A 17399-nucleotide genomic window follows, 5' to 3' on the forward strand; every position below is an offset into this window, starting at 1 on the left:
AATTACATGAATCACACAAAAAATAAAGGACTCTTAGTAAAAGAAAAGGAAATTCCATATGAGTATACTGACTTCAATGGGAATAAACATATTTGTAAACAAGAGGTTAAAGTCCCCATAATAATAGAAGGACTTAGAATAATAGTAGCCTGTTATATAGACTCATTCATGACTACAGACCCAGAAAAACATATAGTACTGGGAAATAGTTTTTTAAATGATTTAGAGTATTACAAAATTGAACCTAATAAGATAACTTTCTTAATCCAAGGCCAAACAATAATCTGTTACACATGTTAAAACAAGCTTATGTAAAATACCCTATGTCTGTATATATACAAATAAACATAACCGAAAAAGATATAGATACTTGTGCTTTGTTAGACACTGGTAGTGAAATAACCATTATGAAATCCTTTTTATCTAATAAATGGGAATCAAATGGAAAATTAAAAATTATTGGTATTACAGGAGATAAACAACATGTCAATCAATCTATTTTAAACTTTGAAATCTTACTAGGAAGTAAAGTAGTACGTATTAACCAAATATTCCAATACAATAATATGGATTGTGATATCCTTTTAGGAAATGACTTCATACAGCAGTTCCAATATTACCAACAAACACCCTATATGATCACTTTAAAAACCCCTTGTAATCATATTCTACGCATCCCTCGCGAGTTCAAACCCTACAGAGTTCAGCCAGCCCAGCGTGGTGATAAGTATATTTATGAAAAACATTATTTAATCCAAAAAGGACAAAGTTATAATATACAATTAGAAACAATAAAATCACAGCTTGAGCAAGTTTATAAAGAAAATCCTTTAGCATTATGGAAACCAGATCATCCTAGAGCAAAAATAGAATTAATAGAAAATAGGATTATAAGACTTAAACCTATGATGTATACAGAAGAAGATAGAGAAGAATTTAAAATTCAAATAAAAGAATTATTAAATTTAAAACTTATTAGAAACAGTAATAGCCCGCATAATAGCCCAGCTTTTATGGTCAGGAAAAGAGCAGAACAGGTTAGAGGAAAAGCAAGAATGGTAATAAATTACAAAGAACTAAATAAATATACAAAATTTGATGGATATTTTCTCCCAAATAAGGAAGTACTGATAAATCTTGTAAAAAATAAAACATATTATTCAAAATTTGATTGTAAGTCAGGATTTTGGCAAATAAAAATGGAAAATGATAGTATCCCATACACAGCTTTTAGTACCCCACAAGGTCATTATGAATGGTTAGTAATGCCCTTTGGATTAAAAAATGCTCCACAAATTTTCCAAAGTAGGATGGATAAAATATTTAAAGACTACAATTACATTATAGTCTATGTTGATGATATATTGATAGCTTCAGAGACAATAGAAGAACATAGACACCATTTGAAAGAATTTGCAAATACATGTATAAGAGAAGGGATAGTACTGTCTAGTAAAAAAGCAGTAATAGAACATAAGAAAATAGAATTTTTAGGAATGATACTTGATAAACAAGGAATCAAACTCCAGAGCCATATAGGAAGAAAAATAATTGAGTTTCCAGATAAATTAGAAAATAAACAACAAATACAAAAATTCTTGGGATGTTTGAATTATGCAGAAGGATTTATAAAAGACCTATCAAAAAAGAGAAATACACTCCAAAAATTATTAAGAAAAAATAATACTAGGGGATGGAATGAGGAACATACAGAAACTGTAAAAAATTTAAAAGAAGAATGTAAAAACCTTCCGACTTTAAGACTACCAGATGAAAAAGATAGATTAGTAATACAAACAGATGCGTCTGACCTATATTGGGGAGCAATACTCAAAACTGATATAAATGAAATTTGTCGATACACCAGTGGAACGTTTAACCAAGCTCAGGTTAATTATCCTGTACATGAAAAAGAACTCCTTGCAATATACAAAGGGATTAAAAAATTCTCATTATTTTTGCTCCAAAAACAATTTACTGTAGAAACTGATAATTCTCAGGTAAACTCCCTTATTAATAGAATTTTACCAAATGAACCTCAGTATAGAAGATTGCATAGATGGCAAGTTTATTTGTCATATTATAATTTCAAAATTGTCCATATAAAAGGAATTAACAATTTTCTTGCAGATTTCTTAAGCAGGAACATAGAATTTGGAGAATGAATCCCGAAGTTAATAGAATCATCGGGAAAATAGAAGCTGAGGTACAAAGGCTCAAAACAGAAGCATCTGATATAATTGATGCAATAAACTATTTGAAAGAAGCTTCTGAGGCTCATGAAAAAGGAGTAAATTTGTTAGAGTCATACATAGACGACCTAACAAAAGCTCTCTCTATAAACACGAGCCCAATAAACATTAACCCAATAAATATCGGAAGCAGTAGTGGACCCTTCAGAGAAGATAAACCAATCTCTGACCCAATTCCTAATAAAGTCATATCCATAGAAGTCGAGTCTCCAAAATCAGAACTTCCAAAAAAGTTCATAGAAATAAACAATCCTTATACAGAAGAAGAGGAGAAACCCCTGAATTCAAAAGAAGAAGAATATAAACAATTTTCTACATGGGTATACTCCACTTGTTCCCACAAGAATACAATTTTCAAAGCACCAGGAAAAAATATGTATCCAAGAATGATTGCTACAAAAGGAGCAGACCCACTCCTTGTTGGAAAAATAGCGAAATACGGGTATTTAGATCTAGTTTATCCAGATATAAATCTTCAGGAGATAGCCAGTCTTGATGACTTGTTAATAAAAGAAGTATCAAGGTTCGCCCAAAAAAGACCCATATACCTAAAATTCTACACTATAAGCCCAGAATACTATCAGAACGTAGAATATCAAGCCTTTTATATGATCTCTATAGGTCATCTCACTAAGAATTTCAAGGTCGAAGTTGGGACAGATTATACAAATGTTCCACACATAAACGAACCGTGGATCAGAACACGAAGAGCCAGAGGAATAAAGGCTATATGGAGCATAGCTAAGGATTTATACAAAAGAAACTTCAGAACCATCATTAAATTCCAGAACTACATTCTCATAACATCTGAAGACAGCCATACACCGTCAAATCTGCTATTAGACTTCATCAATGAAATAAGCACTATGCGTTTTCCCAGTAGCAGTAAAACTATGGAGCAAGCTTTTCAACTCATGGAAGTGGCAGACAGCATAAAGAAGATGCCTGATAAGAAGTGGCAGACAGCATAAAGAAGATGCCTGATAAGAAGTGGCAGACAGCATAAAGAAGATGCCCGACAAAAGCATAAAGAAGATGCCCGACAAAATAAGGAAAAAAGTAAGTGATATGTAACGTCAGCAATGATGTAAGAAGCCCAATCATAGAAGGGCAATAATGTAATAGAACGAAGGCAATATTGTAAAAGTCCCAAACATAAGAGGGCAAGAATGTAATCTTTTTTCATTATAAAATAAAAGAAAGGAGAAAGAAGGCTCTCAGAGCTTCCATTACGAAATCAATCTTTTCCAAAAACTCTCTCAAAAATGAAGAACTAAACAACTCTTCAGCTCAAAATCCAGAAATCAAGGCATCAGAAATCATAAACAAAACAACACCATAGAAAGGAAAGAGAAACCTAAATTTGTTCAAAATTTCCGAGCATAACGATCAAAATCCATACAGTAAGGCCGCTCGAGTCCGCTGATCCCGTTGAGGCAAGGAGGCCGTTGAGGGAATAAGGACAACCAGGCTGAAGGTCACTGGAAAAGGATCGGAAGGCAGAGAAATGAGAACAACTCTAGGTAATAATTCTCAAACCTTATCTGTTGGTGGAAGTTTGTTGATGATTGATGATGAGGAGATTTATGGAAGAAGAGCTGTCAATTTAGACATGAATAACGATATTTTACTTGGGAATTCTAAAGAATATATGATAAACTCTAGCACTAGAATAACATATAATGACTATATGATGATAATAGACTTTAACTTAGGATCTTTTAAACAAAGTTCATATCTTTTAAGTAAAACAGAGCTAGTTAGAACAGAAGATCTACTAGCAGTATATACTCTTAATTTACCAAAAGAAATAAAAAGAAAAATTATAAACCAAATCGAAACAGATAATTTAAAACATAATATAATTATGTTAACAATAGAACAAGGAATTAACATAGCTTTGGCATATATAGAACATGAAAGTCGAGAAATTGGACCATCATATATAAATTACGTTGAAAATTCAGATAACGAAGAACTTGAAATATAGGAATCTAGTAAAATAAGACAAATAAACTGGTTGTAAGGTATATCGGCAAGCAACCCATAACGTAAATTGGATAGACGATCCCTATTGGGCGTTAGTATCCTCTGCACTTTGGGATAACAAGCCACGTACCTGTAATTAGAATATTTTATAAAAATAGATACCCAAAGGGAAATTAGATACTATTTTAGTATAATAAATAATAATATATACTTTATACAGATAGAATTATTTTATGATATGACTAATAATCCTGCATATATTTTAGAAACTAATAATAATTATTATGATTTTTATTTTCCTAGTTTTCTTAATAATATACCTAGAATTATAGAAGGAGAACAAGTTACTGCCTTATATGTAAGGAATAACAGTAATAGCTATGATATGTATACCTTATAGAACAAACATTTTTGTAATTCGTTATTCTATTATTTTTTGTTTAGTCATATTTTCATTCTTTACCTTTTTGGTTTATTTTTATTTTTTATTAATTTGTTAATATTAGTTTTTTTTTTAGCACACAGTGCAAGATGGTATCAGAGCCATAAAAACAAATTTATGGACCCAATACAGTCAATAGTTAATAGTCTGTATACATTAAAGGTATATAATAAAGAGGAGATAAAGAATTTGATAAAAGCTTTAAAAACTGATAAAAATAATATAAGAAATATAGAAATGGAATTAACTGAAGAACTTATAGAAAGAAATATAGATACCACGGGAGGAGAAATATTGATAGAAAAGAAAATGAAATTTATTGATAAATTTATACAATTCTTAATATATTGGTATAAAACTGAAACATTATGAACCAAGCAGTTAACACAATACAGGAATTAATAAACAGCACAGAGCATATGCATCTAGGATGGGAAAATATAGTAAGCACATATATAAATTTAATAAATCAAAAAATAGACTTATTAGAGCAAGAAAGAATAGGATTAATAAATTTAGGACCAGAAATATATTCTGAATTTATAGATCTATATGAGTTTGATAACCACTTGTTGCTATTAAAAGAAATAAATACAACTCTAGAAAGGATAAAAAATAGATGTAGAAGAGATGGAAGGAGACAAATACTCCCTCAATTATAGAAAATAAAGAAACATCAAGGGACTCAAATGAAAACTACCAAGAAGAATAAAACAAAAAACGTAAGGTACATTGATCGCAACTTAGGCGCTCCCTTAATTTATTTAGGTGTGCAATTGAATTTTGATATGTACTAGTGGTGCAAAAAAATAATAAATTCAAGTTGAGTCAAAGGCATGGTAAGAACGCAGACTCCCCAAAGCCCACGACATAGATTATCTTTTTTTTTAATTTATAAAATTAAAAAAAGAGTTAATGTTGACTTCGTTTTACCCAAAAAAAAAAAAGTATGACACTATTAGGCATCAATTTCAAAATAACGCGGTTTGATCAACTCCAATTTATGATGTTATTATCAAATGAGAAAATTTTCTAATTTTTAGAAGTCGTTTCTTATCAAATAATCAGGGATTGAAATAAATAGCATAAAATAACAAAAATAAGAAAGTTAAGTTGATGTCCACTGATTTGTGTAAGTAAAAAGTTTGACTCTTAAAAAGACATTAATTTCATGAGAGACAATAACGCCATTATGATCCTCTCTATAATTAATGATGTTATTTTCAAATAACAAAATTATCTAGCTTTTGGAAATCTTGGAGTGAAACTAATTTGGTCGGTTTCTTGATTAATGATTTGATGGTCATCGAATAATGCATGACTTGGAAAGATCTTCCCCCGTTCTTCAAGTTATTATTTGACTTTGTTAGTAAAATGAAAGAAAAACATAAAGAGAAATTAAACAGAAGCTGTACTCTAGAAAATTCCGGGAAATTTACAAAACAAGCCAAAAAAAGAAGGCATTTTTCAACTTTAACCCCTCAAATTTTTTTCTTTCAACATTAGCCAAATCACCACATTTTGGACGAAATTACCCTCCTCATTCTCACGTTTCCCTCAAGCAAATTCCTTCCCCTCTCACCAAAATCTCATCACCGGAAGTTCTATAGATTGTCGGCGGCAGCGTACATCGGCAGTGGAGAAAGTTGTTGGCACTTGAAAGAAGCTAAATCACGTTGAAAATCTTCGGAGATCTCCAAAATCAAAGAAAAAAATTGAAAACCCTAGGTGAGTTGTTATTGCCATTTTTCTTGTTGTTGTTGTTGCTGTTGTTGTTTGGGATGTTGTTGTTGTTTGGGTTGTTGTTGTTGTTTGGGATGTTGTTGTTGTTGGTGGTGTTTTAATGGCGGTGGTGGGTGAGATGCATGTGGGAAAGGGAAGAGAAGAGAAAGGGGGGAAGCCAACTCGCGCTGCGTCGCACGCGAGATGCGCGCGGCGTGCGCACCTCGCGCGCGCGAGATGGGCGTGCAGCGCGCATCTCGCGTGCGACAGGCGCATCTCGCGCGCGCGATGTGCGAACGCCGCGCGCGAGATGCGCATGTCGCACGCGACATGCGCGTGGCATGCACACCTCGCGCGCGCGAGATGGGCGTGCCGCGCGCATCTCGCGTGCGACATGCCCATCTCGCGCGCGCGAGGTGCGCGTGTCGCGCCCATCTTGCGTGCGACAGGCGCATGTCGCGCGTGCGAGGTGCGAACGCCGCGCGCGAGATGCACATGTCGCACGCAAGATGGGCGCGACACGCGCACCTCGCGCGTGCGAGATGGGCATGTCTCACGCGAGATGCGCGCGGCACGCCCATCTCGCGGGCGCGAGGTGCGCATGCCGCGCGCATCTCGCGCGCGGCGTTCACACCTCGCGCGCGCGACATGCGCCTGTCGCACGCAAGATGGGCGCGACACGCGCACCTCGCGCGCGCGAGATGGGAATGTCGCACGCGAGATGCGCGCGGCACGCCCATCTCGCGCGCGCGAGGTGCGCACGCCGCGCGCATCTCATGTGCGACAGGCGCTGCGTCGCACGCGAGATGCGCACGTTGCGCCCATCTCGCGCGCGAGGGCGCGGCCTCGCGCGAGCGAGTTGCGCTAGGCTCGCGCGAGGGAAGCCAAGCGCGCGCGAGTTGCGTGCAGGCAAGCAGCTCGCGCGCTTGGCTTCCCTCGCGCGAGCCTGTCGCACCAAGAGGCAGCACCTCTTGGTGCGACGGGCACCACCTGTCGCACCAAGAGGTGCTGCCTCTTGGTGCGACAGGCTCGCGCGAGGGAAGCCAAGCGCGCGAGCTGCTTGCCTGCACGCAACTCGCGCGCGCTTGGCTTCCCTCGCGCGAGCCTAGCGCAATTCGCTCGCGCGCGGCCGCGCCCTCGCGCGCGAGATGGGCGCAACGTGCGCATCTCGCGTGCGACAGGCGCTGCGTCGCACGCGAGCGAGTTGCGCTAGGCTCGCGCGAGGGAAGCCAAGCGCGCGCGAGTTGCGTGCAGGCAAGCAGCTCGCGTGCTTGGCTTCCCTCGCACGAGCCTGTCGCACCAAGAGGCAGTGCGCAGTGCTGCCTTAATTTTTTTTTCTTTTGTTCATAATTTTTTAATGTGTGATACTTTTAACTTGTACCAGATAAATGGGCAAATCAAAATTAGCATTGCATAACCCACCCAGACCGATTAAAGAACCGGGAATGATGAAGATACCTTATGTTGATCACTTCCCTGGGCGTATCAGGAGTATGTGCAAATTAGATGTCGTTGTTAATGCCATCCGGGAAAAATTAACAAGGCAACAGTTGAAGCTATTCAAAGACGATATATTTGGGCATTTCCTACAGTGCCGGAGCTATCCGTTCAGTGGCGTGATTGTGCACAATATATTGCTTCGGCAAGTGTCACATGGCGATGGAAATGACAAAGATGAGTTATGGTTTCAAGTTGGCGACCATTTGATACGGCTATCGATTGGAGAGTGGTGCCTAGTAACGGGACTTTGCTATGGCGAAAAAGTATTCCTGACGAAGCATAAAACAAATCATAGGTTACTTAATAAGTACTTTGGAGGCAGGATTCGCGATATAAATCTTGGCCAGTTCGAGGAAATATTTATGAACTTACGCTTCAAGACTATGAATGACACCGATGCGCTAAAAATTGCCATGTTTTACTTTGCTGATAGAGTGCTACACGGAAGAAAGGATCATTGTCAAATCAATTTCAATTTACTTAATGAGGTAGATGACATAAATCATTTTCGAAGTATTCCGTGGGGTCGTTTGTCATGGGAAACAATTTATAAAAGCATTGATAATGTATTGAACGGCAAAGCCAAAAAATTTAAGAAGGCAAGCGCAGAAAATCCATTGCATAGAATTGAGAAATACAACTTTTACGGCTTTACGTCGGCAGTGCATGTGAGTGAAGAAGTTTTTTTTATAACTTAGTTTTGTTATAATAAATATTTAATGACACGTTTTTTTACTTCATATCTTTCCTTGTTGAAGGCATGGATTTTTGAAGCGATCGAAGGACTACCATTAGAGTGGGTAGAGAAAATTAAGAGGAAGGGTGCTCGGATCGTGCGATGGAAGCCTGTGGCTTCTTCAAATATTAACTTCGGCGAAGTGTATTCATACCTGAACGAGCGTCTTGTAAGTCATTTATATGTATGTCTGTATATAAGTATTACATAATATATGGTTATACTAATTGGAAATTTGGTAATCTTTACGACAGGATGACACCATTTTCCAAACCCTGAAACCGGATGCAAAGGAGAGAGCCACAAATTATTGGAAGAGTGTCGAGGATTACGTGCCATATTTGCCAAGTTGGGTCCGTAATGTGGGTATCATCTATAGTATCATTGAAAACTGGGTGCAAAGTCATTTATATGTTTGTTTTTTAGGTATTTATTGTTTTCTGTTTTACTTGGTGCAGCACCAGCCTTCAATCAATGCGCCATCCAGTACAAGGCCAAACGAGGTGGATCCTGACCCCACGAGCCCAATAGGACTGGAGCAGAGTCCTGTTGAGGATGCCGGTGCTGCCGACGACCATTATGAATCCGCACATGATTCAGATGACAGAAATGAGCCAGAGGTAACTTCTGTCGTCCTGAACATTTACAATGCACATATACCTATCCGACATTTTGTCATTACTTTCTTATTTGCGTAAATTGTAGGCAAGGACTAAGTTCCGCAATGATTATTTCGTTGGACGACTGGATAAAATAGAGTCTTCCATTCACGAGTTGAGGTCGGAACTTCAGACTGGACACAGTTCCATTAACGAACTGAGGTCAGAACTTATGGCGGAACGCAGAGAAGCACAACAATATAGAGCAGCGGTCATGGAGTTTATGGCTTCATTTGGCGCGGGTGCTTCAAAGGGCGCGTACAGTGATTCTCCGTTTGGCCCCGCACCCTCGGTGAGCAAGTTTCGTATGTTTTCGTTATGTTATTATGATTTCAAACCCGAACTTATGTTAATATGTTCATCTCCTCGAAACAACAGGCCCCAGATTGCTATGGTCCGAACGTTGATGCTGGCTATGGTACGCATACTGATGCTGGTAATGACGACGAGCACACCCCTATGTCCTTGTACAGTCTACATGGGGACATATGTGATGACAGTGTACAGATATTCACAGAGGCACCTCCCGGCGTTAGTAAGTTTGGGCGTCCGTACCGACCGTCGTATATATTTGGCAGTCCTTACTTCATTCCTCCTTTCAAGAGAGTTAGGAATGTCAGGGCTCTACCCGCACTCAACATTACGGACTATGAAATTGATGAAAGATCGAGTGTGGATATGAATCCGCTTAGGGGACTAGAAGACTCAAGACTATGTGAGGAGTTTGATCAGTGGTTTGCCGGCAACATTTCCGTGGATCGGCCTGTCCAACAGTCTCGAAATTTCTTTGAAATACTCATGGGCAATGCTTCGATGGGGTGGCTTGGTGACGAGGTAAGCGTGTTTAATGGTCAGTACATTACAATACACAATAATATTTCTGCTGGCATGGATATTGATATAAATTAACTTGGTATAATCCCTTCACAGCATATTCACACGTATTACCGCTTGATCAGCGAGAAGCAACGGCGGTTTCCAAATGCACTACCACAACGCGTCACGCATACAGATACATACTTTTGGGCATGTTTTTAAATTTTATAATAATTAATTATAATTTCGATGTTTTAAATATCTCGAAATGTTATTAATTTTCTACTCATCGTGTAATAGGTGTTCCTAAAGCAATTATGGAACAATGGTAGTTGTGATGTCAATTCATTACAATATGGCAACAACTTGAGCAGCTATATGGATGGGCGGGAAGATCTCATGTCCAAACCGTTTACGGATGTCGATATGGTAAGAATTGTCACTCAATCTTATGGTAATTGTGTATAAAATATACTAATTTACCAATTTATTTATGTAGATATTCATCCCTGTGAATTTGGGCGGCGATCATTGGGTACTAGCTCGAGCGGACCTTCGCGCGAGGAGGATGCGGATTTACGACTCGTTGGTTACCTTTCGCAAGGACAAAACATATTTGCGTAAATTCAAACCTCTTCAGGTCGTCTTCCCTCAATGGCTTCAAGATGTTGGATTCTACAACCTTCGATCTGAGCTGCAGAGTGCCGACCCTTGGAAAGTAAGAATCGTTAAGGATGTGCCCCAACAATCACCTGGAAGTGGTGATTGCGGTGTATTTATGTTGATGTTTACAATGTATTTGATGTTCGGGCTAAAACTTGATTTTGATAGTAGCCACGGGCATTACTTCAGGAAGAAAATTGCTGTAGATATATTCACGGGCGATATTGCCTTGTAAGTCGTTGTATTGTATTAAGACTTGATGTATGGATGTAGATTGTTTTTCTAATAGATATAAACTTTTGATATATTCATATATTTAGCTATAAGTAATTATTGATCAACTTTAGTACTCATTATGCAAATGAACATAACATAATATACCTCATTACATATAATTGTAATATAAATTATAATAAGAGTTCATAATTCATAATTAGTTACAACGACACAGTCAGTTTGGATTTGACACAATGGGATTTTTACATCTCTTGCGGTTATGACCTGGTTGGTTGCATCGACCACATCTCACAGTTCTTCGGTTAACATCCTCACCGATAGAAGGAATTCTTAACTCTGGACGACGACCAGGTGGTGGTGCTTCGATCGGTGGGTTAACTCTGATTTCCTGGATTTCTTCTGGAATGTCCCAATCTGTCATGTCCCCAACCGGTTCTACTGGTTCTGCATATGCCATGACCAATGAATCTTTAGAGTAATAATCAGAGCAAAGACTTATGTAATCCACACGGACGATCAGACAAGCAGCAATTGCATGCGCACAAACAAGCTGATCGAGTTGGAATACTCTACAGGAGCAAGTTCTTTCATGAATGTCAACTATCCCTTCCTTCATACCACCACCCAAAACATGAAATCGATGCTGAGACACTGGTCGAACGGTCATTCTTTCGGCCAAAATTCTCCTTTCGCCGACTATCTCATCTGCCCACGTCGTTAGACGAGTGCTCATCGATTCAGCGACAATTTTCCTATCATAAAACCATTGCTGTAATGTTTTTCTAAAGTGATCAACAAGATGAGTAATAGGAAATTTTCGCGGTTCCCTCATTAAAGAATTCACGCTTTCTGCAATGTTGGTGGTAAGTATGCTGTATCTCCTACCTTCAAATTCGGACCTTGCCCAATTACACGTGCCCACATTATTCTCTAAGTAATCAGCCGCGGCCGAGTGGAGCATCCACAACCCTTCAAGTTGTCTTTTAAATTCTTCGTGTCCATATGCCTTTGCTGCATTAATAAAAGCTAGCTCGAATTGATCCCAAATAGCTTTGGACATCCTGAATTTAGACTTAATGTTGCCTTTGACATGGTAAAAACAAACTCCATGACTAGCAGTGTGAAATGCTTTTAAAACGGCTCGCTTGATGGCAGTGCATCGATCAGAGATAAATACTAACTCTGGCCTATCGCCAATCACTCCGTGTAACTTCGTCATAAACCATTCCCAAGCATCATTGTTTTCTGAATCCATGACCCCAATAGCTAACGGATACAGTTGATTATTACCATCCAAACATGTTGCTACAAACATGCTTCCACGATATAGCCCCTTCAAATGAGTGCCATCTACAGCAATCACAGGCCTTATGTACTGTGTGAAGCCCTTAATGGAAGATCCAAGCGCAACAAAGTAGTATAAGAAATTATCATCTCCATCCCGCTGGAGGTGTGTCACTGTGCCCTCATTCGCTTTGGTCAAAACGTGAGAGTATTTGGGAAGTAAGTTGTATGACTCTGCAGGGTTCCCTCGTACTATTTCAAGACCGACTTCTTTAGCCCGATATGCTTGCTGATATGTTAACTGGACCCCGTATTCTTGCTGCATGTCTGTTCTAATGTCATTCGGCGTGTATATCCATTTATCCTGAATAAATTTATCCGCAATAAGATGGCCAACAACCCGACTCCTAACTTGGCGGAGGCCACTAGGCAAAACCTCATTAGAGCACGTATGAACATTGTCAACTCTTCTCACTACCCAAGGAACATTATGCTCATCCGAACCTCTTGTTGCGCGAAGACGCCAATTACATGATTCCGAAGAACAATGAGCCTCAAAGCGTGTCGTTGTGGACCGTGCAATCTTGAAATCAAATTTTTCCCGCAAGGCCACTTTGCGCAATTCCAGTATTAACTCATTCTTCTCAACGAACAACTTTCCCACACCAATGTCGGCAGAATTACAGCTTCTAACTAAGTCTGGAGCAACCAAGTTTGAAGGCAAAACTGGAGCAAGACTCACCAGAGGATCAACTGTTGTCCTCCTCCTCGAACGGGCCATCGGAGGAATAGGTCGATTCTCTCTATTGTTAACAGGAATATCATACTGATGCTCATCCTCATTATTGATAGGAATATCGGAATGACCAGTGTCCCTATCATCAACTTCAGTATTGGAGTTCATGCCTTGCACATTATCAGCTTCTGTGTTGTTGGTGTTATAACCAGGATCATCATAACTGCGGAACTCATTATTTTGAAATGGAGAGTAATGTTGCCCTAACAATGTCCCTAATGGTAACACATTATCTTCAACATCCGCTATCGTAATGCCATTATCATCAATAGTGTCATTGTTTTCGTTGACTGGTGAGTAATGTTGTTGGAACGACATTTGTTGTGGTAACACCTCTTCCTCAATATCAGGGACAGACTCGTTTGCTCTAAACGAACTTTCACTTTCCACAAGTGGCTCAGGATTTTCGGCCGGAACTCGAGGATGTGTGGTGACAAATATAGGGATGCATCCATAATTGACCACATCAGAGGCCATGTGCAGCACAACATTAACCATTTCATCATTAAATATATCCATAGGTAGTGAACATGCACGATACATTGTGTTACTAGATCTCAAAGTTGTCTTCATCGACAAACTATATTCAATAGGATTTATCTGTAAAACTTCATACACCCTTGCCATAAATTGCTCAAACGTACAATCTTTCCGAACTAAAAATGCTGTATTCTTCGCATTCACGTACTCCGTACGGCCATCTGCTAATGTCTCCCACCAACCGTCATAACATAATTGAAGTACAACGGAATCCATTAAACCTAAAAAAAAAGGAGAGAGCAAACGAGATAAGATTTCACGCTACAAAACCTAGTAAAAATGAATATGCAGTACATTTATGTGGATGATATGAAGTATACAATTTTTGATTTACTTCGTCTCATCGTAAGCTTCGAAATGATATATTATACGCCTAAAACGGACACATGTAGCCGAAGTTATTACTTTCGGAAAATAACTTAAATTTAGTGAGACAGGCAGTGGGACATGTGCCTGTCTCACATAAAACCAGCAAATTTATGTGAGACAGGCGCCTGTCCCACTTGCCTGTCTCACATAAAACCAGTGGTAACAAGTGAGACAGGCGCCTGTCCCACTTGCCTGTCTCACATAAAACCAGTGGTAACAAGTGAGACAGGCGCCTGTCTCACTTGCCTGTCTCACATAAAACCAGTGGTAACAAGTGAGACAGGCGCCTGTCTCACACGCCTATCCCACTTGCCTGTCGCACATATTTTGGTGAGACAGGCAAGTGAGACAGGTGCCTGTCTCACATAAAACCAGTAGATTTATGTGAGACAGGTGCCTGTCTCACTTGTTCTGGGCTTCTGTTTCACTCGATTTTTCAGGGGTTTCAATGATTGATTTTCATTTCTCAACTCAAACTAACTACTTTAACAAGTCACATTGTTTTGTTAATGAAAAATAACAACATTTGCAATAAAAACTCACATCAATTTCGAACTCAAATGATAAAATCAATAGATTAAAAGTTTAGGTTATGGTAAGAGTATAAACTAACCTTAAGAAGCTTTCCAATTGATAATTATATCTTCAATTATGTAATACTTGTTTGATGAAATTTGCTAATTTATTGAGAGTAATGGAGTTTGTTGAGTGATGAAATTTGTTAAGTTGAAAAGGAAAAAATGGTGGAAGTGCTGGAATTAATAAGGGAAAGTGGCATGCCTTTGTAAATTTGATGAAAATGATGAGGGTAATGTAGTCTAAAAATAGGGTATTTGGCTAGTTATGATAGAAAAAAGTTTGAAGGGTTAAAGTTGAAAAATGACTAATTTTTTTGGCTATTTTTGTAAATTTCCCGAAAATTCCTCGGCGGCCTAGCAGAAAGGTTTTTAAATTCTGGTCTTCTGAGATTAAATTAAGTCACAGTTTAAGTTATCTCAAGAATATGGGTTTGGTCAAATTTTTCTCAGTTATCTCAATATTGTTGCTAATTCATTGGCTAATCAAAGACACAGTTGCAAAAATTCCTCTTGGAGAAAATTGAGGAAAATCTTCTTGAAGATGGCTAAATTATAAAAAGATAGTACATGGTGGCCGGACGGATTATAAATTAAGTAAATATATATAACTTCTTTAAAATTAAAGCTTCATAAGACATAACTAATGCTCTGTATGATTTTATTATTGGCTTCCGAAATTGCACGATGGGACAGTTGAAAGCATTTTCCATTTACTACTTCTTCGAATTGACTGTTAGGAAATTGGTAAGTGAAGCAAGATCGCAACTAAAATAAAATTGGAAGAAATAAAGAATAAGCACAAAAGAGAATACCAGAAATAACATGGTTCAGCTTTTAGCCTACGTCCATGGGCGAAAATAGAAGGAAGTATTTTATTAGTGAAATAAGGATTACAAATGTTGTAATATTTTGGCTCACTACCCAAAACCCCAATACACCCAATCTCTCACTCACTAATTACACAAGAGTATTAAAACTCTTAATCTTTCACACAATTCTTTCTCTTTTACAAAACAGAGAAGAGAAACTTAAGGAAAAAATGGAATGAATTTGCTCATTCTCTTCGTTTCTATTTATAGAGAAAGCTTTGGCACTATTCATCAATTATATATTATTATTTTCTTTAGACGGCACCTCCCATTTTTTTCTTTCTTTCTTTCTTCTTTTTCTTCTTTCTCTTTTATTTCCTTAAATTTGATTTTGGCTAGGCCACCACCGGCTTTGACATTTCTCCCGCTTGGAGATTTGATTGAGAATCAATCAATCTCCACACCATCTTTTCTGCTTCGCCATAATCATGTTACCCACGTTTCTGCTAGGCCACAAGAAGATCTACTCCAGACAAACTTATCAGTATTTATCGACTTAGTCAAAACATCTGTCAGGTTCTCCTTCGTATGGATGTTCTGTAAATCCACATTTCCGTCTTCCACTACTTCTCGAACGAAGTGATACTGAACTCCTATGTGCTTTGTCCTGGAATGAAAGGCTGGATTCCTTGCAATGTGCAAGGCACTCTGACTGTCACAAAACACAGAAATTTTCTCTTGTTTGTGCCCGAGCTCCTCCAATAACCTTTGTATCCAAATAACTTCCTTGCAAGCTTGTGTAGCTGCCATGTACTCTACTTCTGTTGTAGATAAAACCATAACAGTCTGCAGTTTCGAAACCCAGCTTACAGCTGCTCCTGCAAATGTAAACACATAACCAGTAGTGGATTTTCTTTTGCCCAAGGATTTTCTTTTATCAAGATCTCTTGCAAAATCTGAATCCACATAGCCCCTGGCAGTAAATTCTGATCCTCCATAACATAATGCAACATCTGAGGTTCCTCTGATGTATCTCAGAATCCTCTTCACAGCTATCCAATGTTCTCCACCCGGATTTGCCATGTATCGACGGACTGCTCCCACTGCTTATGCAATGTCCAGTCTAGTACATATCATAGCGAACATCAAACTTCCCACTACTGATGCATACAGTACTCGAGACATTTCTTTCCTCTCCGCTTCATTGCTAGGACACATACTTGAGGATAATTTGAAATTAACAAGAAGTGGGGTAGAAATTGACTTACAATCTTGCATGTTGAAGCGCCGCAAGATTTTCTTCAAGTAATTCTTCTGCGAAAGCCAAATTTTCCTGTTATTTATGTCTTGGTGAATTTGCATCCCTAGAATCTTGTTTGCTGGTCCCAAGTCCTTCATTTCAAACTCCCTAGCCAACTGTGCCTTCAATTCTTGGACTCGATCTTTGTTGGGGCCTGCTACCAACATGTTATCCACGTACAACAGTAAAATAATGAAATCATTATCTTCAAACCTCTTGTAATATGCACAATGATCTGAACTGAGTCTATTGTATCCAAGGCTTATAATGAAGGAATCGAATCTCTTATACCAATATCTCGGCGCCTGTTTGAGACCGTATAAAGATTTGTTCAACCTGCAAACCAAGTTCTCCTTTCCTTTTTTTGCAAAACCTTCTGGTTGGAGCATATATATTTCTTCTTCAAGTTCTCCATAAAGAAATGCAGTTTTCACATCTAACTGCTCTAGATGTAGGTCAAATATAGCACACATTGTCAACACTACTCTGACTATTGTGAGTCGAACCACCGGTGAAAATATCTCGTTGAAATCAATACCTTCTTTCTGAGCATATCCTTTCACCACCAATCTCGCACAATACCGCTCCACTTGGTCATTGCCATCACGTTTGATCTTATAGACCCATTTATTTCCAATGGCTTTTCTTCCACGTGGTAGTGGTACAAGTTCCCATGTCTTGTTCTTGTGTAGAGCTTCAATTTCTTC

At 38.5% G+C, this 17399-nt stretch overlaps 3 protein-coding genes across 3 annotated transcripts in view; 2 read left to right on the top strand and 1 right to left on the bottom strand.

The window, feature by feature from the left end:
* Window positions 1-17399, top strand: part of LOC107176215 (pectin acetylesterase 8-like) — a 38163-nt gene that overhangs the window by 14183 nt on the left and 6581 nt on the right. The gene's annotated exons all lie outside the window — the stretch shown is intronic.
* LOC127902334 (uncharacterized) lies at window positions 7794-11014 on the top strand. The gene is made up of 9 exons (XM_052441203.1): window positions 7794-8573; window positions 8664-8810; window positions 8896-9003; window positions 9100-9261; window positions 9347-9592; window positions 9679-10134; window positions 10231-10326; window positions 10417-10545; window positions 10616-11014. Exons 1-9 carry the CDS (start codon window positions 7794-7796, stop codon window positions 11012-11014), a joined length of 2523 nt encoding a protein of 840 aa, XP_052297163.1.
* LOC127902054 (uncharacterized) lies at window positions 11122-14769 on the bottom strand. The gene is made up of 2 exons (XM_052440441.1): window positions 14619-14769; window positions 11122-13857 (listed from the first exon to the last, which is right to left on the bottom strand). The coding sequence occupies exon 2, from the start codon at window positions 13850-13852 to the stop codon at window positions 11231-11233; it is 2622 nt and encodes an 873-aa protein (XP_052296401.1). The 5' UTR covers window positions 13853-13857; window positions 14619-14769; the 3' UTR covers window positions 11122-11230.

This window comes from Citrus sinensis, chromosome 5 (genome assembly GCF_022201045.2).
Source record: "Citrus sinensis cultivar Valencia sweet orange chromosome 5, DVS_A1.0, whole genome shotgun sequence".
NCBI lineage: Eukaryota > Viridiplantae > Streptophyta > Magnoliopsida > Sapindales > Rutaceae > Citrus > Citrus sinensis.

What these genes read in the sequence shown, in the direction of transcription:
- LOC127902054 (XM_052440441.1), bottom strand. Translation starts at nt 13,852, where the DNA reads ATGGATTCCGTTGTACTTCAATTATGTTATGACGGTTGGTGGGAGACA.
- LOC127902334 (XM_052441203.1), top strand. Translation starts at nt 7,794, where the DNA reads ATGGGCAAATCAAAATTAGCATTGCATAACCCACCCAGACCGATTAAA. An exon ending in CGTTTGGCCCCGCACCCTCG is followed by an intron (nt 9,593 to 9,678) that starts GTGAGCAAGTTT and finishes TCGAAACAACAG; the next exon opens with GCCCCAGATTGCTATGGTCC. An exon ending in TGGGGTGGCTTGGTGACGAG is followed by an intron (nt 10,135 to 10,230) that starts GTAAGCGTGTTT and finishes ATCCCTTCACAG; the next exon opens with CATATTCACACGTATTACCG.